The sequence below is a fragment of the Phocoena sinus genome, chromosome 8 (assembly GCF_008692025.1).
Source record: "Phocoena sinus isolate mPhoSin1 chromosome 8, mPhoSin1.pri, whole genome shotgun sequence".
NCBI classification, from domain to species: Eukaryota; Metazoa; Chordata; class Mammalia; order Artiodactyla; family Phocoenidae; genus Phocoena; species Phocoena sinus.
The window spans coordinates 65,710,876-65,736,086 of record NC_045770.1 but is presented as its reverse complement, the minus strand read 5'-3'; the positions used below and the strand labels follow the sequence as shown (position 1 = coordinate 65,736,086).

General features: G+C 49.5%; 1 protein-coding gene across 3 annotated transcripts in view; it reads left to right on the top strand.

Moving 5' to 3' along the window:
* The window catches only part of GALNT18 (polypeptide N-acetylgalactosaminyltransferase 18), a 353,141-nt gene that overhangs the window by 168,598 nt on the left and 159,332 nt on the right, over nt 1-25,211 (top strand). For all 3 annotated transcript variants that reach the window (XR_004351151.1, XM_032640889.1, XM_032640890.1), the window contains exon 3: nt 16,795-16,961. Coding sequence is in view for 2 of the 3 variants with exons in the window: in XM_032640889.1 (XP_032496780.1) it covers nt 16,795-16,961 (167 nt within the window). In the remaining variant the exon portion in view is untranslated. The remainder of the gene's footprint in view (nt 1-16,794; nt 16,962-25,211) is intronic.

The following is a 25,211-nucleotide window of genomic DNA, read 5'->3' as shown; positions in this document are numbered from 1 at the left end:
CTGCGTCAGGCAAGTCACTCTCTCCCTACTCCCCCAGCCCCAGTTTCTCCATCTGCTAAGCAGGGGGAAGGCTTTCTTCCATTAGAAATTTGAAGGATTAATAACCTAATTTAATCCTTAAGGGAACGAGAATCATCTGGCATTCCTGTTAATAAGTCATTTTAACCCAATCAGTTGCGTTTTTATGAACAATTCTTTTTTTCTGTAAATTAGTTTTTTAAAGTACATCCATCTTCTGAGGCTAACAAGTCATTACACCCAACAGAGAAGTCTGTCTTGACTTCTCTCTTCGTTAGAGACGATGTTCCTTTAAGGTTCAGTTAGAATTTTTATTACTCCTAATTATTAAAAATGTGGGCATGTACCATAGCTGAGAAGATCTCATTAACTTTTGTGAGCTCCCCACCAACACCTTCTTTTCCCCACTTTCCCCTTATTTTTAAAATTTTCTTAAAAGCTGCAAACCACAGTGAGCTTATATCTGGAGTTTTCAGGAAAGATCTTGCTGCTGGGCTTGGGGGCTATATTCTTTGGGAAGGAGAGTTCAGTTCAGTTTCATAGACATTTATTGAGCACCTGATGTATGCCATTTGGTTGGATGTGGTTTTTCTTGGCCCAGTAGAACTTGGCTGGGCTCTAGAGATGAAAGAGCAGCTGAGGATCTACAAGGGGAGAGAAGAGTATATGTTCATTTAAAGGGTATTTATTGAGCACTTACTATGTGCCAGAATAGTCTAGACCCAGAGATAGAGCAGTGAACAAAACGGACAGGAATCCTTACCCTCGGGGAGCTTGTGTTCTATTCTAGTTAGGTGAGGACAGATAATAAACAAAGCAAAGTCACCTATGTAGCAAGTACTGTGGGGAAATGTAGTAGTAAGTACTGTGGGGAAATGTAAGGTGGAAGAGGGAGATTGGAACAGCCTGGAATAGGAGGAGGGGTTGAATTTTTAATGAGATGGTCAGAGAAGGCCTCACTAAGAAGGTGACATTTGAGCAAAGACCTAGAGGAGATGAGGAAGTGAGCCATGTGGATGCTCAGAGGAAAAACTTTCTGGACAGGGGGACCAGCATGTGCAAAGTTCCTGAGGTCAACATGTGCCTGGCATGTTTGAAGAAACGGAAGGAGGTCCCTGTGGCTGGAACAGAGCAAACTAGAAGGCAGTAGTTGGAGATGAGATCAGAGGGGCAACAGGAAGCAGATCAAATCGGGGTGGGGGGTTGGTAGTTCTCAAACTTGGCTACACCTTCAACTCCTCTGGGAGTTTTAAAATAATCCTGATACCAGGCTCTACCCTAGACCAATTGGGCAAGAGTTTCCAGAGGTGGAACTCGGTGCCCATGTTGTTTAGAGTTCTCAGGTGATTGCCATGCACAGCCCAGGTTAAGAATTGCAGAGAAGGGCTCTGTTAACTGTTGCAAGGTATGTGACTTTTACCCTGTGAGGGGCTCCGTGGGAAGAGAGCCGCATGAAGAGAGACACAGGGTGAGGTCTGGAAGTGTCCCGAGCTCAGGAGCTTCTGTCCCTGTGGAGTTGGGGGTGCATCGCCCTCCCAATATGTGGATGTGCTCACCAACCTGGATGCTCTCTGAATTCCATATTTTAAGGATTTTTATGGAGGCATCATTACGTAGGCATGATTGATTATTAACTCATTTTCCAGCCTCTCCCCTCTCTCCAGAGAATGGGGGGTAGGACTGAAAGTTCCAAACTTCTAATCATGGCTTGGTCTTTCTGGTGACCAGCCCTCATTCAGGAGCCTGCCAAGAATCTTCCTCATTAGATCAAAAGATACTCCTACCTGGGCAGAAGACCTAAATAGACATTTCTCCGAAGAAGACGTACAGATGGCCAACAGGCACATGAAAAGATGCTCAACATCACTAATTATTAGAGAAATGCAAATCAAAACTATAATGAGGTAGCACCTCACACCAGTCAGAATGGCCATCATCAAAAAGTCTATAAATAACAAATGCTGGAGAGGGTGTGGAGAAAAGGGAACCCTCCTACACTACTGGTGGGAATGTAAATTGGTGCAGCCACTATGGAGAACAGTATGGAGGGTCCTTAAAGAACTAAAAATAGAACTACCATATGACCCAGCAATCCCACTCCTGGGCGTACATCTGGAAAAGATGAAAACTCGAATTCAAAAAGATACATGCATCCTGATGTTCATAGCAGCACTATTTACGGTAGTCAAGTAATGGAAGCAATCTAAATGTCCATCGACAGATGAATGGATAAAGAAGATGTGGTGTGTGTATATATATCTCTACACACACATATATATATGAATGAAGTAATGCCATTTGCAGCAACATGGATGGACCTAGAGATTATCATACTAAGTGAAGTAAGTCAGAGAAAGACAGATATCATATGATATCACTTGTATGTGAAATCTAAAAAAAAAACAAATGAAGTTATTTATAAAACAGAAATAGGTTCACAGACATAGAAAACAAACGTATGGTTACCAAAGGGGAAAGTGGGGGGAGGGATAAATTAGGAGTTTAGGATTAACAGATACACACTACTATATATAAAATAGATAAACAACAAGGGCCTACTGTATAGCACAGGGAACTATATTCAATATCTTATAATAACCTATAATGGAAAAGAATCTGAAAAAGAATAGATATACACATATATGTATAATCGAATCACTTTACTGTATACCTGAAACTAACACAACATTGTAAATCAACTATAATTCAATAAAAAGTTATCTGTTTTGAGAAAAAAAGAGATACTCCGATCACCCAGGAAATTCTAAAGGATTTGGGACCTCTGTGTCAGACACTCCTTTCACTCAGTAAATTACAAAGGATTTAGGGGCTATGGGTCAAAGACTAAATAAATATTGTCAGGAACTGGAGGCAGAGATCAATATATGTATTTCTTACTATTTCATAGTATTATTATTAGTCTCCATTTTACACAAGAGGAAACTGAGGCACAGAGAGATTATGTAACCTGCCCAAGGTCACTAGTGGCAGAACTGGGATTTAAACTCAGGCAATCTGGCAATAGAATTTGTGCTTGTAACCGTCACTGTGTTTCACTGCCGTGAGGTGTCCATTCGTGTCATTCTACTGGGGATGGGGCCTGCTTTAACAATGTATAGCATGGAGCTGATTGGCTTATCTGGTTCAGGAAGTAGAAAAATTGTTTTAGTGAAGCTCAAAGCTGTTATCAAGGCGTAGAGTGAAACCTCAGCGATGGCAAATGTTGGGATTTAGAGCAAGGTGGGTAGGGGTACAGGGAGCATCTGGAGAGAAAGCCCCATGCTAAGGACAGTCTCTAGAAGAATCACACCAGGTGTACCTTGCTTCAGTCCCAGCTCCTGTGCCTTTCCTCCTTTTCCCTCCTGTTTGCCCTTGGGGATTTCTGCCCCTGGAGGCATCTTTGGATTCTGCACTATTCTTTTCTTTTTTTTTTTTTGCGGTACGCGGGCCTCTCACTGTTGTGGCCTCTCCCGCTGCAGAGCACGGGCTCCGGACGCGCGGGCTCAGCGGCCATGGCTCACGGGCCCAGCCGATCCGCGGCACGCGGGATCCTCCCGGACCGGGGTACGAACCTGTGTCCCCTGCATCGGCAGGCGGACTCTCAACCACTGTGCCACCAGGGAAGCCCTGCTCTTTGTATTCCTGACTTTGCCAAGTTCTAACCCTGATGCTATGCTCATTGGCTTCATTCCTGGACCAGAAAGTGGGTGTCCCAAATTCTTCCCTACCCTCCCTTCCATCACCTCTGGCTGGGCCCTTATTTTATCTCCTTTCTTGGTAATCTGACCACCTTGTCATCTGGCTGAGAGAGGGCCAAAGTGTGCTCAGCGCCTTATACACAGGGCGAGAGGTAACTAGAAGGAAAAAAATCCATCCAACTGGTTGCTAGGTAGGCTTCATTAGTTTATTCATCCAACAAATATTTATTGAGCACCAAGTGTGTGCCAGGTACCCAGTAAAGCGTCAGACAGAACCCTCAAGGAGCTTACACTGTAGTGGGATCCAGAGTGAAAGGTGATGGGATCAGAAGGCAAGTGATCAGAAAACTGGCAGAGGAGCTCCTGCCTCCTTGGGAAGGAGTCATCCATGCAGGTCTCTAGTAAGTCAGGGACTGCACTTGACACCCACAGAAGCCCTGTCCTCCTGGGGCCTCTGCTCAGGAAAGCAGCACCTGGAGGTTGACGTCTGCAAGGAGCCTCCCTTTACCAGTTTTGGCCACTCTCCCCTGGAGATGGAAGTCATCTCAGGTGGCCTTGGCTTGAAGCAGGATTTCGGTTCTCCAACCAGAGGCTGAAGTTAGGCCGCGGCAGTGAGGACGCTGAACCCTAGCCATTAGACCACCAGGGACCAGTGGCCAGTGACAAGGCTCTGGCCCATCAGCTTTGTAGAAATAAATGTCTACAAAGAGACGGAAAGTAGTGAAACAAGTAAAGTGTTTATTGGGAGGAAAAAAGAGTACGTGTGAATAGGCACACACGGGTGGACTCAGAGAGAGAGTAGCCCCCTCGTGGTAGTTTGAATCACTTATATGGGGCATTTCTTCTGGGTTTCTCTTGGCAGTGATCTTGCTTTGCCTGGTTCTGAGCCCTTATTTGGTTTACATGAGGGTCGTCCCGTGTGCACGCACCCATCTCTTAGCCAAGATGGATTCTGGCGAAGAAGCCTATGAATAGGTTGACGTCACTCCCTTTTTGACCTTCAAGGATCTTTTCTGTGCATGTGTAGTCGGGAAGGTCTTCTTGACCTCAAGAATGAGACATATGTGGTCTCTACCTTTTATCTGGGCGGGACTCAGCTCCTCTCTCCCTCTGGCTATTTTGGAGTATCTGTCCCCAGGGAACAAACTCCAGCTGCTCAGCCTGAGGCCCATCTATCTCCTGCCTCAGAAGGACATGGGAACTGGAAACGCCACAGTTTCATTAGCCTCCTCTGGGGTCTTTGATCCACGCAGAGAGAGGACGTATTTCCTCCGGGCACCAGGACACTTGGCTTTCGGGGAAGTCAAAGTGCCATTCATTCTTCCTGCATTATATTAATAAGAACAGAGCAGGCCCCTTGGCCATCCAGGTGGGAAGACCCAGGGGAGACAGGACAGTGGTTGCCTCTTCTGGTGAGCCTCCTGGACTTCACCCCACGTGAGGCCTTTGCCAGATCTGGACAGGGGTTTGCCTTCTTGCTTCCTGGGGTGAAAGACACCGGGGCCTCAGGATCAAAGGGGAGAAAGTCTGCATCTCAGTCTGGCTGGACTTTACTCCATCCCTCATGTCCCCAGCTACAAGCTCCAGACATCCCCATGGCTTTCTCTATGTCCCTCCTCCTGCCTCCCAGTGTCCTACTTGCCCCTTCTTATCTGTAGCCTCCAAAATAACCTCCCAGAGGCAAAAAGAGAAGAAGGGGAAGACAAGTCTTGATTGGGGTGTGGACTACATAGGTATATATATTTGTCAAAACGCATCGAACTACACACTTAAGATCTGTGCATTTCACTGCATATAAATTAAGCATCAACTTTTTGAAAAATTATGGTGTGAGAAAGAGATCAAGGAAGTCCTTTGCCTGTGGGATGGAGAGGGAGGATGGAGGAGACATCTTTAGGAAGGTCACTGAGAAAAGGGGTTGTGATTGTGGGGAAGGAGGATTGTGGAGGGCTAAAGCAAGCTTGCCAGATCAGGACAGGAAGGTAAGGCTGGGCCTCCCACCCCAGTGATGGCGGGTGGGGTAGTTAGCATATTGGTACTCACCAGCTCCACAGCAGCCGGTGCCTGCCTCATTCTTTCCTGCAGGCAGTGCGTATTATTTCCATACAGGGGCCAGGGGATATAAGGGATGAGCCCTTGATCTAGTGGGCATTGGGTATGGGTAGGAACAGGAGGGGCTCGGGGGCTCCGGCTTCAGGGCTGTCACATTGCCATGGCAACTCTATGGCCTACCTCTAAGGTAGCTCAGGGCAGAGCCTCCAGCAGGTGTTGCTTCCTGCCTCTTGCTGGCAGATCCTCAGAGGCCCCTGAGCCATCAGTAATGATGTTGCCTTTCTCGCCAGCATCCCCTGAGGTCCACATCCCTCCCAGGAGTGAGGGTGGACTGGCTCTTGGGTTGACTGGTAGGTTAAGGCCTGGGGCTTGAGGCACAAGGGGCTGGTAAAGGGGATTGGACTATTTTCTGCAGCCCCAGGTAGGAGCAACTGGGGCAGATCCACACATACCCACCCACAAAGGAGCCCTGGGTCCTGAGCTGGAGAGACCCTGTGTGAACATCCAACTGGAAAGAAGCAGGATGAGATTATAGAAGAGAAAGAATGCAGCCTGGAGCCAGGGCTCTGGGTCCCCCTAGGAGCAGGTTAGGGTCCATCCAAGGTGGCTGTGGGTATTTGCTGCCACCACTATGAGGATGGTCACCAGGTTTGTGTGTATGGATCGGAGGGCCATGGGGTCTTCATGGTGCAACCTCTAGACGACAGACATCTGAGACCTCTGAACTTTGGGGGTCAACAGTGCTGTCTTCATGAGTGTGTATGGTAGGCAGGATAATGGCCTCCCAAGGGTGTTCACATCCTAATCTCTGGAACCTGTGAATATGGTATGTTACACGACAAAGGAGAATTAAGGTTGCAGGTGGAATTAAGGTTGCTAATCAGCTGACTAAAATAAGGAGATCATCCTGAATTCTCTGGTTCGACCCAATGTAATCACAGGGCACTTGAAAGTGGAAGAATAAGCCAGAGAGATGGCTATGTGAGAAGGACTCAACCAGCCATTGCTGGCTTTGAAGATGGAAAAGAGCCATGAATGTGGGCAGCCTTTAGATACTGAAAACGGCAAGAAGAGTATCTAACAGATTATCGCCTAGAACCTACAGAAAGGAGTGCAGTTCTGCTGATACTTTGATTTTAGCCCAGTGAGACCTTTGTCAGACTTCTGGCCTCCAGAACCAGAAGATAACAGATTTGTGTTATCTGAAGTCACCAAGTTTGCAGGACTTGTTTACAGCGGCGGTATTAGTATCAGGACACTATACAGTGGGCCCCTTTTGCACAGGATCCTGAGAAGGCTAGAAGGGCTCTGCGCTTGGTTTAATGATCTGCTGTTGCTGTGCTAAAATTCTTAATAATTTTTCAGCAGGGGCCACCATATTTTCCTTTTGCACTACAAGTTATATATCTGGTCCTGGCAGGGAAGGGGGGCGTTTTCATGTGAGGAGCTGGGACATGATTGCTGGATCATCTGGGGGTCCCTACGCTGGGGCTAAGGATTTACACCAAGAGCCACCACTTGCTCACTTAACGTGGCAGGCACTGTGCAAACTGCTTAATGTCTATGTTGTCCTTTAACTTTATCCTCTCGTCTCTCTGGGGTAGTTATTATTATTTCCATTTTATATAGGAGAATATTTGCAAGGTTAAGAAACTTGGTCAAGCTCCCAGCAGTGGTGTGTTGCAGAGCCAGTATTTCTACCTGTGTCTGTGTCTCCAGGACACTACTCAGGCCCCTTGCCCCGCCCTGCCTAGGGGAGCTTTTCTAGTTTGGGATTTTGGCTCTGTGGAGATGACCCAGAAGTCTTTGAAAGATGAGGCTTCCATGAAAGCAGCCTCAGGACAAAGGAGGTAAAATCAACACCCTGGGTAATAGTTCTGCTGTTGCATCAAAAATTCTGACTAGGGCTTCCCTGGTGGCACAGTGGTTGAGAGTCCACCTGCCGATGCAGGGGACACGGGTTCGTGCCCCGGTCTGGGAAGATCCCACGTGCCGCAGAGCGGCTGGGCCCGTGAGCCATGGCTGCTGAGCCTGCGCGTCCGGAGCCTGTGCTCCACAACGGGAGAGACCACAACAGTGAGACCCGCGTACCGCAAAAAAAAAAAAAAAAAAAAAAAAAAAATTGCTGACTACACAAACATAGGGAGAAATACTTCTTAACTGGAGCAACCTGGGAAAATGCTTCTGAATCTTAGTTAATTAAACATATCATGGGCCAATAGTATCACATAGTTGTTCTTAAAGATGATGTAATCTTGAGCTGTATTAATGCCTTAAAATGGGGAGGCAATAGTTTTGTTTTACTCAGATCACAGCTGCAGAATTGGATTTCATGGGATATAGAGAAAGTGGCATATGTTTAGAGGAGAACGACTCAGGAGAAGAGCTGAGTAACATGACAAACAGATGATGTTTTTGCTAGATTATAGAGTGATATGTAGAACCCAATTCCCTGGGATCCAAGGCCAGGTCTGTCACTTACAGAGCTGGTTGACCTCCAGCAAGTTACCTAGCCTCTCTGTGTCTTGGTTTTCCTATCTGTAAATTAGAGACGGTAATACAAAGATTGAATGTGTAATATACATAGAGCTCTTAGAACATTGCCTCACATCATAGTAACTGCTGTTTAACTTTTTGCTACATTTTATCTGTATCTCTGATTTGTAAAAGAGATGGCCTGGGGGACATGGTCATGACTTTACCAGAAACACCACAAAGTGCACAAGGAGCCACACGGGACAGGCCTCCCACCCTGGCGCTAGGTGAGGAGGGCCAGGTAGGCAGTGGAGGACAGAGTGATTTCTCCCCAGCACCAGAGTTCTGGGCATCAGAGGCCAGAGCAAGGCTCTGCCGGAGAGCAAAGACGCCCCGTCCTCCTTTTTCCCACCTGTCGGGCCTGCCTTCCCTTTACCCCACGTTCCTCAGCTGTCCTGGCCACTGGCCTGGCCTGCTCACCCACAGACTTCCCACAAGGAGATGCTCGGTCCTTTGTGTGATTTTTCCACCAGAGCCAGCTGACTTTTATTCCCTGGGTGGCTGTCCGTGTAGTCCCAGGGACCCCATTTTCCCTGGATTTCTAATAAGGTGTTTCAGGAACAAATGGTCCCCCTGCTTCCCGTTGGCTGTTTACATTTTAATTGATTCATTTCTCTCTTGTTCCCCTTACAATCTACATTTGACATAGCAGATCCTTTCTCTAAATCAACAGAGTCCCCTTGCAGAACTTCTGCCCCTGGTTGAAAGCTGGACATTTTGATGATCACATCTACTTAGAAGTTTACCTGTAGTGATTCCGGTGTCAGACGCTCTTCCAGGATCAGGCTGTGGCCCATTTCTTTGGCCTTGCAGACTGTGAAAACTCCTGTTCTCAGATGTCCATTGTCTCCTCCACATCTGAGCCAGACGTGGCCTCCTGCCAGGCCCCCGAAGCCCCTGACTACACTAGGTAGCCCCACTAGCTCCACGTACCCTCTGGCTTAGTGGATGATCTGGGCTTATTGTTGTGGTCAGGCAGGGAGTATGTGTTCAACTCCATGATTCCCATTCTGTCAGGCCGCAGTGGGATTCCCACCCACAAAGCTTTCCCGGGCCTGCATTCATTCTACTGTCTGCTATTCGAGCATTTATTCATTTGTTCGTTCAGCCAGATAGCCGGTGCCTTCTGAGTTTGTACTCTGTGCTGGACACTGTGTGAGGCACAAGGGGGACCTGGTGAGCAAAGCAGATATGGTGTTGACCTCATGCAGCTTGTAGTTGAATGGAGACACTGACGTCTGTTAAATAACCACGTAAAAACACGTTGCCATAGCATATAAGAAAAATGAAAGAGGCTGTGAGAGTCTAACAGGGGGATCCGATCCCAGTCCAGGAAGTGCAGTGGGTCTTTCTTTGCTAGGGTAGGTGTGCTCTCATGGAAGAAGGCACTCAACTCACTGAGATGACCACAGATGGCTGGGATTCTTTGTAGGCCAGTGTCTACGCAGTCACATAATCACACCAGCAGAAGCCACATATCCAGGCTCTGGAGGAGGGCAGCGTGGCTCAGGACATCCTGGACAGGCTCGAGTCTGCATCCTCTCTGTTCATCTCTTAGAGTGCCGTGTCTCTAACAGTGACTGTCCACACCTGCAGCTCACTCAGTGACAGTGTTCTGTTTCCTGCCCCATCATTTCTGCTTCCGTCTTCTTAGGGTACCTCATGTTCAACCTCCCCATGAGAAAGGGCTTGATAGGACTGCTGGTCCTTCTTCAATATTATGAGATCGGCTATAAGAGCTCCTGGGCTACACTGCTCTGTACACTGACCGCCAGCCCGTCGATAGCTACTTGGGGCTCAGGAAGCAGTCTCTGGTCCCACAAGTTGTGGGCGGAATGGTGAGGCCACCTGGCAGAGGACACAGACAGCTTCATACAAGGAGTATATGTGGGGAGGGTTTATCTCAATGGGAGCAATGGGACAAGAAGACAGTTTTAGGCTTCACGTGCCCAGTAGTATTTTATCATGTTAGTCCACATCATCCTAGTAGACACACTACATCTGCCCCATCTTTCATCAGAGTTGACCTGGAGTGACTTCCATTTTGCCCCTCCCTCCACCAGGTCTTTGGGTTATCACAACACCAGTGTCTGGACAGATGAATCTCTGGGTGGTTGTGGAAAGAAGGTACGGACCCTAGTTTAGCGGAGACTATGAGTACTGGCTTTGGAGGCAAATGAGCCCAGGTGTAAGCCCTGGAAGATAACTTACTGCCTCAGCCCTATTTCCCTCATCTGTAAAATGGGGATAAAATGTTTACCGTATAAGACTGTAGGAAGGAATAAAGTTCAGAGCGGGGATAAAAGAGTGAAAACATCTGTATATCTCTTAGCGTGGTTTATGGCAAATCATAAGCACTCAGTAAATGGAAATTAGTACTATTGTTACTTCCAGATATTCTGTGAGGAGTCTCTGGGCAGTAGGGGTAGCTGTACCGTGCAGTCTCTGAGCTCCAGAGGTTGTGGTGATAGAGATGCCAGGCACAGGGAGTGGAAGTCTCGACTGCACTCGTGCCCCGTGAGAACCCCCATATTGCCCTCATCCTCGGCTCTCATTAAGCCCAACAGACCGGTCGCGGGCAGGCTGGGAGCCTATCTAATCTGGAAAGTTCTGGAAGAAGCCAGAAGTGTGCCCAAGTGAGGCCAGAGGACAATCAAGCAAGTCCTGTGGGTACAGGTAGAAGGGTGGAGGCCAGAGTGAGGACACAGATAGCTGTAAGGGACAAAGAGGCACTGCTGATCCCAGGGTTTATGCTCTAGGTGGTTAACGGTACAGCTGAGCCCTTGTGTGCTGACCACGGGTACAGGGTAGAGCCTCTCTAGGAGAAACCTGGGAAGAAAGAGGGGCTCCGGGCACTCAAGGGAGTGCGTACCTGGGAGTGTCGTCTTCTCTCTGTTTGGTCCAGGGCGGTCCCTCCTCCACTCCCAGGATCCAGGCATAGTTGGACCTGGTTCCCTGTGCACATTGGCCGGCAGACCACAGCTCACATTCTACTCTGATCTTCGCTCTGGAAGAGGTCAGGCAGCCTCCATGAGTCATGCTCTGATGGACCGGGAGCTCGTAGATTTGCCGAGGTCACAGGGAGGGGAGAATCCATCGGTCCAATATGGGGGTGTCTGGCTGCTGCCCCGGGCGGTACCCAGTGGCAGAGCGCCTGGCTCGGCCTTCCTTAGTCTGCTACTGCTTCCCTGCCTCTCGTGGGTAGTGGCTTTTGATATAAACTTGCCTCATAAACAGCTCCAAATCGTGTCAGGGAGCTCTGCTGGGAGGCTCCCTACACAGCCGCTTCCATACCCACACCACCTCTGTGTGCAGAGATGGATGTAGTTGACTTTATCATGACCATCCGTCCCGGCTTATTAGACAGCCATAGTACTGCCCTCTCAGAAATGCCTTGTTTTTATCTCTAGTGGAAAATGGCTCAACTTTGAACAAGAATAAAATAAAAAGGGAACTTTTATGGTTAATTTTACAGGAGAGTGTACCTCTTCTCAAAATGTGTAAGGGACCGGTCTGGTACAGTCAGGCTTTCTTAAGGAGCACAAGTAGGGAAGGGCCAGTTACACCTGGTGGTTCCTCTGATTCTCACGTCCCCTGGCCCTTCTCTGGAGAGGCAGGCGGAAAAGGGGAGGACAGAGGCAGACACCAGAGCAGGTGGGGACAGCAGGCTGGGAGCAAAGGCTGTGCTGGCCAGACCCAGGAGGATGCAGGTGCTGGGGGAGAACATCTCCGTGTGTGAATATGAGAGGCACAGCCCTCGGGCAGAGGCTGGTGCTGGTTTGTGGGTGAAGTGGCCGGACTTGGGAACAGAAATTGCTGGGCTTGGGTCTGGAACAACCCTCTTGGACGTGTGTTTCTTTGGAAGGCCTTGGGCTGCCCCGCTGCTGGCAGGCTTCTGTCCTGAGTTCAGTATCCGGCAGTGATGATGGTGAGTGTGACTGGCAGGTATGCAGACATCTCACCTGACATGCTGTTCTTCCCTCTTTTGGCCTCTCCTCTCAGCCACGTAAGTTCTGCTTTAATGTTGAAACAAAGGTTGCAATCATACTGTGTGAATGTGTGTGTGTTGGGGACTTTGAAAAGGATGCTATCAGTTCATTCAAGAGATGCAGGCTGAATGCCTGTTGATGGCCAGGAACGGTGCCCGGCAGAGGGCATGCAGTCATGAACAAGATCTGTCCCAACCATCAGGAAGCTGTGGTCTAGTCATAGGATGACCAACCCATCCCAGTGTGCTTGGGACTCTCAGTGTTGAAACTGGGAAAATCCTGGGCAGACCAGGATGAAGCTGGTCACCCTGCCTAGTCACAACAGTGGTAAGGGGATGTATGTGTCTTGTGGCATTTGGTGACGACCAGGCACTGGCTAGGAGGGAGAGAAAGTTTGCAAGCTATTTCTTTAGTGAGACATCTTCCATTCACCACACGTGAGATAGAAGATCCTGAACTGTACAGAGAAGACACCTCTGATCATTGCTTCTACCCCCCTTAATCTGTGACAAGATATGGAGAGCAGGAAAGTGGCTTGCCCAGGATTACGCAGCAAGTCAGGGCACAGCTGGGTCAGCATCTGGGTGGCTCTATTCATCCCCCTCCCCTGCAATGTTCTCTCCCTATAAACTGTCCCACCTCGTCTTTCTTAACCTGCCTACCCTTCACCTGCCTGCTCACGCAGACCCAGGTTTAGGTTAGATGCCATGAGGTGTGGAGAAAAAGCACCTGGCTGTTCCTGGGAGGGCCCTGAGTGGCTCCCAGGAGAGAAGGGGAGGAAGGAAGGATTTTAGGAGGTCAGGACATTTGGCCTGGAGGGATCACTTAATTACAGTGCAAAGGAACTGAGAGCCTGCTGGAGACTGAAAGTGAGCAGTTGGGGCCACAAATCCGGGGGAGGGAGGGTGGAAGAGGAAGGGCCTGCTGTTGGGAGAGGACCTGACTCTCCTTCAGAGGGAGGAGGTTTGTATGAAAAGAGCGTGCTGAGATCAGTGGCACGCGTGTGAAATTAGGCCTTATGCAGGCATACCTTGTCTTACCGTATTTCACTTTACTGCACTTCGCAGATACTGCATTTTCTACAGATTGAAGGTTTGTGTTGTCAAATGATGCTTAGCGTTTTTTAGCAATAAAATATTTGTAATTAAGGCATGTACATTGGTTTCCTTGGACACAATGCTGTTGTACACTTAACACACTACAGTGTAGTAGAAACATAATTTTAAATGCGCTGGGAAACCAAAATATTTATGGGACTCACTGTATTGCAGTATTTACCTTATTTCAGTGTTCTGGAACTGAACCCACAGTATCTCCAAAGTATGCATGGATAAAATAAATAAACCTGTTAGTTTTGTTCAGTTCCAAAAACCTACTATATGCCACACCCTGGCTTAAGGTTGGGAGCTAGCACAGTAGCAAAATAAAGTCCCTGCTCTCAGGGAGGGTCATTATAGTAGAGGGAGACAGGCAACAAACACACACACACGTGGCACACTCTCCTAGGTGTTCCGTTCAAAAGGGCTGTTAAGTAACAACCTTGTTCGAAAGCGTCTTTCGCGCGAAAATAGTGATCAGCAGAGTTTAGCTTGTAAAACAAAAGTAACGTTTCCACTCCGCTCGCAGAAAGATCTTCAGGAGGCAGATCCTAGACACAGCAGCTGCTCAAGCCATCGGGACGGCCGTGGCCCGTTACTGGGAGACATTCAACTTGGTCTCCTTGGAAGGCGGAAATGGAGTGGTTAGGCTGAGAATTAAGAAGGGAAGAGAGGAGGAGAAGGCAGTTAACCCCTAACCCTGGAAAAGACTTGAGAACCACCAGAAGCTTCAGATAGTGAGGCTCTAAGAACCCAGAGGAAACCCCTGGAGAAGTGGGGACAGACGTAGGGTCACAGTCTTCATGCTGGTGGAGTTAGTGGGGCGGACAGTGAACTGACAGTGTACGGATATATTGACCTTATTAGGAGCTGTTCATTACACTTTCATAAAAGAAAAATAAAGGTCATGTGCTAGTAGTCTGACCATATAAAGGATTTTTTTTTTTTTTTTCGGTACGCGGGCCTCTCACTGTTGTGGCCTCTCCCGTTGCGGAGCACAGGCTCCGGACGCACAGGCTCAGCGGCCATGGCTCACGGGCCCAGCCGCTCCGTGGCATGTGGGATCCTCCCAGACCGGGGCACGAACCCGTGTCCCCTGCATCGGCAGGCGGACTCTCAACCGCTGCGCCACCAGGGAAGCCCTGAAGGATTATTTTTAAACTGCAGTTAGCAAGTAGGTTGCATGTTAATACTTCTGTCAGTCTCCATGCTTAAGGAAAGGCCAGCTGCTGGTCTTGATAACCATAAATAAGCACTAGCCAGAAGCATTGTTTGACTGTTAACCAGCAGCCTTTTAATTTCTGTTATCACATTACTGTTCACAACAACAAGAAATTTTTGGAAAGGGTCTGTTAAGCTTAAGGAGTCGTTCCAGTTTCTCCCTCATTTAAGTCCCTCCCTCCACCTCCTCATCTCCTCCTGCCCTTTGCTGCACTTCCATGAGCTGGTTCCCTCCATCACCTCCTCTCCAGTCACAGCACGGTTCCCTTCGCCCCACTGGGCCTTTGCACAGCTCACTGTGGTGTGCCATGTGAGTTTCTGGTCAGACCTCTCCCCTCACAGAGCCCTTCCCTAAGCACTCCTTCTAGAACAGCTGCCAGGGCATCACGCTATCCGCCAACCCCGCATTACTTTTCATCTCAGCACTTATAGGAAGTTGTATCATTTGTTTGCTTCCATGTTCGCCTGCTTCCCCCATCAAAGCATAAGCTCCATGAGGACAGGCCCTTTGTCCATGTCCTGCTGTACCCTCAGTGCACTACCTATCTCATGGAAGAAACTCAGTAAATATCTATTCCATTAAATACAACAATGAATGAATTCTACACCAATCTGTTAACCTGATGGCTTTCCTCAAATTCTAAGTATGAAGCAGATTTGGGTAAACGCTTGATTCTTTCCCTTCCCCCACCTATCTTTGGTGAGAGAAAAGGAGAGCTGGAAATAGAATAGGAGAAGTTTCTGTAAATTTCTGGTAACCATAGAGACAGTGATTTTAGTTTATTAATCTCCTGCTCTTAAGCAGGCTGGGACCCCACTGTGATTTCTCTAAAATTGCTCAGTGCTGGTTATCCTGTAGCCTTCCTCATTAAGGAAGAACAGACCCGTCCCTATCCTGCAGCACTTTAATTACTGACGAGCAGAAGCCCTGCACTATTATGCTCATTATTGCATGTTCTCACCTGGCTGCACCTCCCACTTTGGAGAAATGCAACATGGTCACCAGCCTTGAACCCCTGGAACCATCAGTGGCCTGATCAAACCTCTCCCTGGGAGCAGGCAGCCTCTTTTCTGAGCCCAGGACCTGGGACAGGGCTACAGTTGCTGCTCTCTCCTTTCATTCAAGTATCCTGAAGATGGGAGCTCAGTGCCTTCTGAAACAGTATTTAGTTTCAGCCAGAGAAGGGCACCAGCAATGATTTCCTACCCATAAAGGCAACGTTTGCAACGGAAGGAATTGACATGCCCTTGGGAACCGTGGCACTTCTTATGGTCTGGCCTCTAGATGGGATCTGATTTTAGGGTTGCATGTTCCTCCTCCCGTGGAGAATGGCACGCAGGCTTTTATGATCTTGCCTCCTGTCCTTTGGATAAGACACCTCCAAATGGCTTTAGGGTTTCAGTGGAGCTAGGGAGGCAATGGACAGTTAGAGGCAGTCTCTCCCCTGACCACTTCTCCCTGAAGGAAGAACCCTGGTGTAGATGTAAGAAGACCAGAGTTGAGATGCCATCTCGACAGCGGACACATGGCGGGGACCTAGCCTATCCGAGCCTTAGTGTCTTCATCTGTGAAGTGAGGTTGGAAGTGTCCTTCCAGTCCTCTAGTGTGTTGAGCCTCTGACTCTGGCTTCAACCTTTTCTGGAGGCTGAATCCCTGACATAAGTGAGAGGTGGGAAAGGCCCCAGGCAGTGTGATTTCTGGAATGAGGCAGGGTGGATTCTGGCAGTAGGAGTCTCTGGAAGGAGACCTATTTTTCTCCTGAGGCAGGTCATCTAAGGTCTGGCCTCACTTAAGTACTGGATGCCATTTTGGAAAAACTAAGACTTTCATTGGTTACATTTCCCATCCTCCTGGATTTAGAAATATTGGAGTCATTCTTCCAATAAACACTCAGTGACTGCCTGCCGGGTTCCAGGCCCTGCACTAACGGTACAACTGTTCAGCTGGGGGAGTCACTGACAAATTCAGACTCTGTAGTGGGGCAAACTGGTTTCAGTGGTTGAGGGCCTGTCTGCTGTACACTTAGGGCTTATCTTAAGTATATCAAGAAAAAGACCCTGGGAAGAATCTGGACTCCCGAGTCCTCCAGCAAAGCTGGAGCCAAGACGTGGGCGGGCCAGCACCCGGGGTGACCCCAGCCAAGTCAGTGGCAGATCTAAGTGCCCGGCTGCTCTTCCTTCCAGGTGCCGCAACCTCTCATTCCCCAGCAGCCTCCCGGAGGTGAGCATCGTGTTCATCTTTGTCAACGAAGCGCTCTCCGTGCTGCTGCGCTCCATCCACTCAGCCATCGAGCGCACACCTCCGCACCTGCTCAAGGAGATCATCCTGGTGGATGACAACAGCAGTAATGGTGAGTGCCCGGCTCCCTGCCTCGTGCGGACATCTGACCGGAGGGGCCAGCCTCTGTTCGGGGTTCTCACTTTCTTGAGGCTCTCCACGGCTCTTCCTTCTCTGGGATGTTGCCTCAGAGAGGAGAAATTCACGATGGTTATCGCTCTGGAAGGTTCACTCCACAGTTGCACCCTCTCCACACTCCAGAGGGGCCTGGTCCCCAGGCTTTCCCTCACTGGCTGTCAACTCTCTCCCCCAACATCTTAGTGCAGTGTGATAAGATAAATAGCCGTGACCTCTACCCCCTCCATGTACACAGTGAACATTTCCAGTGACTCTTTTCTGTGAAGCATCATTGCATTTTGCTGCATGCCTTGGCCTTTGCCTGGAAGCTTGTCCATTGGTGTTGGTGGTGATGATGGTGGAGGTGTTGATGGTGCCGGTGGTGGTGGCCATAGTGGTGTTGATGGTGGGGATGGTAGAAGACGTACAATGCAACGACAGCAACAGAGCTGTTGAAAGTCTAGCTTCTTTTCTGGACGCCCTGTTCCTCATTCCATCTGGCCCGAGCAAAGCCCCAGGTGGCCAGCAAGCCCTTGTTGAAGCCCTCACGTCACATCTCGCTTTCTCCGGCTACTAGAAGCTACCTCTTTCCCTTGGTGCATATTCCATGGCTTCTGATTCCTCCCACATATACCATCCCCATAATATTCTCCAAGCTTAGAGACCATGTATTGAGACAGTTTAAGAACCAGTGCTCTTGGGCTTCCCTGGTGGCGCAGTGGTTAAGAATCCGCCTGCCAATGCAGGGGACACGGGTTCGAGCCCTGGTCTGGGAAGATCCCACATGCCACAGAGCAGCGAAGCCCGTGTGCCACAACTACTGAGCCTGCGCTCTAGAGCTCGCGAGCCACAGCTACCGAAGCCCGCGTGGCTAGAGCCCATGATCCGCAACAAGAGAAGCCACCACAATGAGAAGCCTGCACACCGCAATGAAGAGTAGCCCCCACTTGCCACAACTAGAGAAAGCCCACGAGTAAGCAACGAAGACCCACCGCAGACAAAAATAAATAAATAAAATTAATTAATTAATTAAAAAAAAGGAGCCAGTGCTCTTGATAGGACCATTAATATGAATGTTCTATGGATAATTCATGACTTTAAAAAATAGACCGCTGGGTCACAGGATCACAGAGTCACTGGGCTTGTGTTATCTTTAACGTTTTCTCTGATGTCAGGTAGTAAATTTCCCAGTGAGTCCGTTGCTGTAATGAGAAGTTCAGATGAGCAATTTGTATTTTGTTATCAATTAAAGCTGAAACATATCAGATAACTGAAATATTTTTAATCTTAATAAGCAAATTTTCTTTTTCATTTTATTATCATGTAGAAGCGAGTGTAGAAGCAATGCTATGAAGGGGATTTTAGAGCTTTCTGAAGGGCAGTGCTTATGAATCATGTAACTCTCATTGTTCCATGGACGTGAAGGAAGGAAAAGGCACCTAAGGGTGGCAGCGAATAGGCAGTGTAGTTTTAAAGGTGATGGTCTATTGTGAGGGAGACCTCGAGCAGCTACCTACCATCACCTTGCTTGGGTCCAAGGAGTGGAGGAAGCTCCCATTCTCCAGTGGCTAACACCACAACAGCGTGACTAGGCTGCCCGTGTACCCTACCTTGCTCTACCCGTGCCGGCTGGCCCCCTCACCTCTTACATTGTAAGGAGGCCAGGGATGGAAGAGCCATCCTTCCAAGGGTGATGGTATATTCCCCCAAGCAAGAGGCATCCCCAGGCTCCATCCTCACATCACAAAAGAAAGAACGAAGCATCAGGAAGAAGGAAATCTTTTTTGTTTGTTTTTGGTTTTTTTGAGGTACGCGGGCCTCTCACTGTTGTGGCCTCTCCCGTTGCGGAGCACAGGCTCCGGACACGCAGGCTCCGGACGCTCAGGCTCAGTGGCCATGGCTCACGGGCCTAGCCTTTCTGTGGCATGTGGGATCTTCCCGGACCGGGGCACGAACACGTGTCCCCTGCATCGGCAGGCGGACTCTCAACCACTGCGCCACCAGGGAAGCCCGGAAGAAGGAACTCTTGAAGCTTTTCATTTCTTCCCCACGGTGAGAACTTTATCATGGCCTGAAGGAGGCCGTTTTGTCGTTCATTCACGTGGGAAAGTGGGGAAAACTGAGACTGATTTTGAGAAATTTAGGTAAGGAAAGTGAGCCAGATATAGAGGATTTCATATTTGAATTTAAACGGTTTGGACTTTATTTTGTAAATGGCGACAACCATGAAAGTTTTTGGTAAGAGGAGTGATGCAGTCAGGGCTGGGCAATGAAGAGCTTTGGCTGCGGTTTTTATTACTGTTGGGGGAAAGGGGCGTCCTGAAGAAGGGAACTGGATGAGATGACAGTTGCAGCAGTACAGGCAAGAAATCAAGGGCTCTGGAGCAGTGGTGGATGTGGGGTTGAGGCCGAGGCATGAGCCTGAGAGATGCCATAAAGGAAGTGTCTGCCGGGTCTCTTGACTAACAGGCTGTGGTCAGATGGGCCAGAAGAGGGCTGGTGAACGACGATTCAGCCTCAAGCCAGGGTGCCTCAGAGGATCATGGTCATGCCCCGGATGGGGGGCAAGAGGGGAAGTAGGACGGGTGCAGTGCTCCTCATCAGGGTTGGGCGGCCTTCAAAGCCAAAGCTCTGGGAGGTATTGCGGTGGTGGCACAGCATCTTGACTGTGCTGGTGGTTACACAAGTCTACACATGACAGAACCGCACAGAACTACGTGCACACACCCAAATGAGTGCCTGTATTGCTGGAGAGACCTGGAGGAGCTCTTCCGTTGTGGCAACGTCAGTGTCCTCATTTTGATATCGTACTACGGTTGTGTAAGATGCTAAGGTTGGGAGAGGCTGGATGAAGGGTGCGTGGGACCTCCTTGTGTATTTCTGTGTACTTTCCTGTGAATCTGTAATTACTTCAAAATATAAAGCTAAAACAAACAAAAGCCTTTCCCAGAAGGTTCTAACCCAGTAGGTCTGAGGTGGAACCTGGCCGTCTCTCCTCCTGAGAGCGTTTTTGATGATTCTGTCGCATAGCTCTGGCTGAGAACCTCTGGTTTAATGAATACTATGCCGCATTGCTTTTGCACGTGTTGAGTTCCAGTGCATGGGTGAAGGGAAAGAACCCTGAACTCTGAAGTCATGGCTTCTGGGATCCTCTCACTGTGGATGAGTGACCAGGGAGACGTCCCTCAACCCTCAGAGTTTTAGTTTCTTCTTCTGTAAAGGGGGATGGTAATCCTTCCTAGCTTGCCTCACCTGCCTGACCCCGTCAAGTGTGTGACCGTGAGTTGAGTGCTGTCAGCATTGCCCCTCCCCAGCCCCAGCTCCAGTCCCGGGAGCCTGCCTCACAGCTGGCCAACTACACAGCCGGAGCTTGAGAAGTAAACATGGGGATGTGGATTTGGAGTCTTGTACACAGAGCAGCCGAAGCCATTAGCTGGGAGGAGAGGGTAGCAAAGAGAAGAGGGGAGAACAAAAAAATAAAGAAGCCTGAGAAGATACTGAGGTAAGGTGTTTAGGAGTTAGAAGGAAGAAGGTTAGCTGGTGAGAGACAGAGAGGGAAGAGCCAGGAGAATCTGGAGGACGACACAGACTCCTCGGACAAAGAGAATTTCAGGAACAAGTCATCTGTTTGCGTGAGCCCACAGACAGGTGGAAGGACACGCAGTCTGGGAAGAAGCCATTAGATTTGGAAGGTGCAGATCACAGAACCCTTGGTTGGCAGGGTTGGGGATGGGGCCACAGAAGCCAGATGAAGATGAAGAGCAGCCTGGAGATAGATGTTTCCATCAGGGATTTTGACTGTGAAGGAGAATCGGGAGCTAAGGCAGGAGCTGGAGCGAGGTTTTCTACCAATTAACCAGTCTCCAGTCGTGACCCAGGATGACACACCACTCACACCTATACACACGCACACGCAATTGAAACAAAATTTTAAGAAACAGTAGTTATTCTTAAAATGTGCAAAGCGCTCTGATATGTTCTATTATAGGTTGGTCTATGTCATTTGGTTCTATTTTGTTCTGTTGTATTGCGCTGTGTTGTGTTGTAGTTCTCTCTTTTTTGAAAGGCGAGTTGTTCTCAAGACTCTGACTGCACACTGGTTCGCTTGGACAGCATTTAAGAAAGCGAGGAGGGTCGTGCCTTAGCTCTGGTCATTTAACTGGTCTGCGGAGGGGGTGCCTGCGTTCTCTGAGGCCATGGTGAGGACAGGGCTTCTGAGGAGGGAGGAGAGGATGGGACCCAGGGCACAGAAACCAGGGAAGAAAGGGCCGGTCTTTCTCCCACTGGGGAGGAGCAGATGGGGGAGTGGGGAGGTGGCTGGAGGCAAAGGGGGGTTGGGCCCTGTGTGGATGGGCTGGGGAGGCGACCAGGAATGGGGATCCCCGAGACCAGCCTGTACTGAGCTCTCAAGTGGGGTGGCAGAGACACTGAGACTGCAGCTCTTGGAGGAAGTGAGCCATCTCTAGCCTCAGCCTAGGGCTGCCTGAGGTCCCAGCCTGGCCGGGAAGGCGGCTCCTTGACAGGCTCCCTCTGGGGCATCAGCCCGCTCAGCACAGGACTTTCATTCATTTCACGTCAGGCCAACTCAGCTCGGCTAACAAACATTCCTAGGGTGCCCAGCCTGGGCCAAGGGTGTGGAGGGCGTGACGGCTCAGATCCACCCCTGCCATCAGGGAGTCATGCGAAAAAATGCAAAATGGGATGAAACTATTATAATAGGACTCGGTTTCCGGCCTCAGTTCTGCCACCTCCTGGCCATGGGTCTTTCACTTTGGTTTTCTTTCGTGCCCTGTGGGGACATCAGGCCTTGCCATGCCCTGTCTGCCCCACGGTCTCTGAAGATATACGGGGTAATGGTGGTGAATGTGCCGTACGCAGCAAGGTTGGAAGGGTGCCCTAAGGGTGAGTTATAATGAGAGAAATGAAAACAGTAAGAACAACAATAGTAATAATAGCTGCTGTGCAGCCCCTAAAGGCAGCCCTGGCTTTTTTTGCCTCCCTAAAACAGTGCGCTCTGCTGGGAAGAGGGCAGAATTGGCATTAGGCCATCTATTCAGTTCCAGCTCTTTCTAGCTTCTTGCCAGATGTGTGTTCTTAACCTCTGTGAACCCTATTTTCCTTATCTATAGCATTGGGATGTATAATTCTTACCTCTGGGATTGTGTGGAAGCTTGAATGAGATAACGCATGATGGAAGGGACTCTGGTGTTTGAAACTCTAAATGAAGCCGGCTGTCTTCCAGGCGGCTGCCACAGGCTCTGTGTGTGCCGGTGCCTCGTGTTCCCCACATCCCCCCGACTGCCGGCACGTTTGCTTTGGGGTGAGGCCTGTGTTTTCACAAACATAAAAAAGGGGCAGTTAATCACTGCTTTCTTCATCCAAGCTGCTCGAGACCTTTATCTCCGCCTCAGAAGCCAAGGACTGAAGGCTCTGCAGATGGTCCTTGTGTAGGACTCTGAGTCTCGGTCCTTTGCCCTCTTAGCAATTTCCTAAACAAGCTCCACTCTTTCAGGGGCTGGTGCCTGTGTAGGATACTGTCACTCTGCTGAAGTGGTCTCAAACTCTCATGTTTGATCTTGATTAAAAATAAGGAGAGTCATGCCAGGTACGTTCTTGCCTCAGGACATTTGCACTTGCTTCCCCACCCCCCCCCCAGCTCCGCCTCTTGGAATGCTCTTACCCTCTGATATCTGTTCCTTTGCCTCTTCAGGCCTTTGTTCAAATGTTGCAAATGGCGCCTTGTTAAAATGGCAGCCCTGACCCCATCACTCTTCATCCCTTCCATGCTTCTTTTCCTCAACAGTATCTGTCGCCTTCTGATATACTGTACTCACTTGGTTACTCTCCCTTATTTATTTGTACATTTTCCCTCTACCAGCGTGTAAGTTCCATGAAGACAGGGACATTTGTTTTGTTCATTGCTGTATCTCCAGCACCTAGAATAGTGCCTGGTTCTTGTAGTTGTTCAATAAATATTGATTCAATGAAAGTATTCATGTTGATTCTGCAGGTCTGGGACAAGGCTTGGAATCAGCAGTTTAATAAGCTTCCCAGAGCATTCTGAGGCAACGGGACATTCTCTGGGAATCACAGTTCTAATTGTTGTCCCCCGTCGTACAGCGTGCTGCAGCTGAGGAGTGCGGGGCAGCAGGCACTTAAGCGCCCTCAGGGCTGGCCTCAGCAGCAGGCACTGCTGGGTGGAGTGTTTCTTCCTGGGGCGGGGCCCTTGAGACCTCTCTGCTGTATCCCAGGGAGATGGCATGAAAGGGGAAGGAATGCAGAGCAGAAGGGGAGCTTCTCTTAGGGTTACCCCAACGTGGCCTGAACTCAGGTCCTATGCATGGAGTCAGATGACCGACCCGAGCCTCCTCCCTTCTATGTTACCCAGCCTCTTCCTGACAATGGCAGCCAGGCTGCCCGCCCTGCCGCTCGGAGACAAAGTCTCCCCTCGCTGGCTCCTCTTTGTTGTTATCTCAAGGCAATGGTGGGACCACGGCTCAGAGCCTCCTGATTTTAATTACCTTGCTTTTTGGAGAATCCCGGTGGGCCAGTGTCTTTAGCTGGGACTGAGTGATTCAACCTTTATGGACCTCCAGAGGGAGGGAAGCACCAGGATTTGCAGCTGACAGAGTCATCTCTGCCTTTGATTCTTGGCATCCATTTACTTATTCATTCATTCATTCATTCCCTCAACGGGTTTTTAATGGCCACATACTTTGCGCCACGTACTTTAGCTCACAGCTAAACACTTGCCTCACCAACTCCACCCATATTGTGAATACTCTCATGTGACTCAGGTATTCCAGTACCTGGCCCAGAGCAGGTGCTCAATGAACATGAGCCCTTTCAGGCTCCCTCACTAGCTGTCCCAGAGTCACCCCATCCCACAATCCAGCCACCCCCACTTGCTTTGCTGTATTCAGTTTCTCTGTTTCCTTTCTTAACTCACGTCCTCTTTTGATAACCTTAAAAATGTCATGCACTTGGGCTTCCCTGGTGGCGCAGTGGTTGAGAGTCTGCCTGCCGATGCAGGGGACACGGGTTCGTGCCCCGGTCCGGGAAGATCCCACATGACGCGGAGTGGCTGGGCCCGTGAGCCATGGCCGCTGAGCCTGCGCATCCGGAGCCTGTGCTCTGCAACGGGAGAGGCCGCAACAGTGAGAGGCCCGCGTACTGCAAAAAAAAAAAAAAAACATGCACTTTTCTTTCACGCTACTTGAAATTTCAAAAATGAACCTGAATTTGGTGACTAAAAGCACATCAAAGCAATGATGATATCAAATATTCCTTTAAGCATCTCATTCCCTGGAGGTTTTGATCAGCGCTTGGTTGGCAGTTACTTGCCCAGCCTACACCAGCGTGATGCTTGTCCTCTTCTGTTGCCTTCCAACAAGAGAGTGGCCAGTTCCCAGTGCCTTGCACGCTTCAAGCTGGGATTGACCTGTCTCTCTCCTGGGCAGTGGATATCCTTCCCCCAGGGATCCAGCCTTCTCACTGGCCACGTTTGCTCAAAGCTTTCCATGTCTTTCAGCAGGAGGAGGCTTAGAAGTAAGCAGGCCTTGAGAGACAGGCCAAACGGAGCTATCCCTCTGCCAACACGGTGTCAGGAGGCAGACAGACTGCCAGGCAAGCCCCGGGTGGCTCTCCGGTGGGGGGGACTGAGCACCCACATCAGGCAGAGACTTGCCGGGGCCCCGCAGTCTGTAAGCAACAGAGCCAGGATGGGACCTCAGGTCTCCTGACTCCCGCCAAGGCTCGCCCCTCTCCACTCCATGCTGTGCCCCTGCTTGGTACAGTGGCCAGTCTTCCTATTGTCTGCACCGTATGTCCACGTGGTAGCCTGCAGCCAGGCCCCTCAGGTTTGCTCGTGGTGACTCTGGGACATTTACCCTGCTTAGCTGTCTTCTGGGAATGACACTCGTCCCACACCTCCAGCCCCTTTGCCCAGCTCCAAGCTTCAGAGTCTGCTCAGGATCAGAAAAAGTCTTGAGTCACTCTGCACTACTCCCCCACCGGCTGGATCACATATGTGCCAGAGATTATTCTAAGTACTTTATATAAACTAATCGGCTCTCTGTGGCAACGGTAAGAACCATGATTAATGTCATCTTATATAACAAGGAAACAGGCACAGAGGAGAAAGGAACTTGTCCAAACACAGAGGTGGGATTTGAACTTAGGCTGTCTGGCTTCAGAGCCTACACCC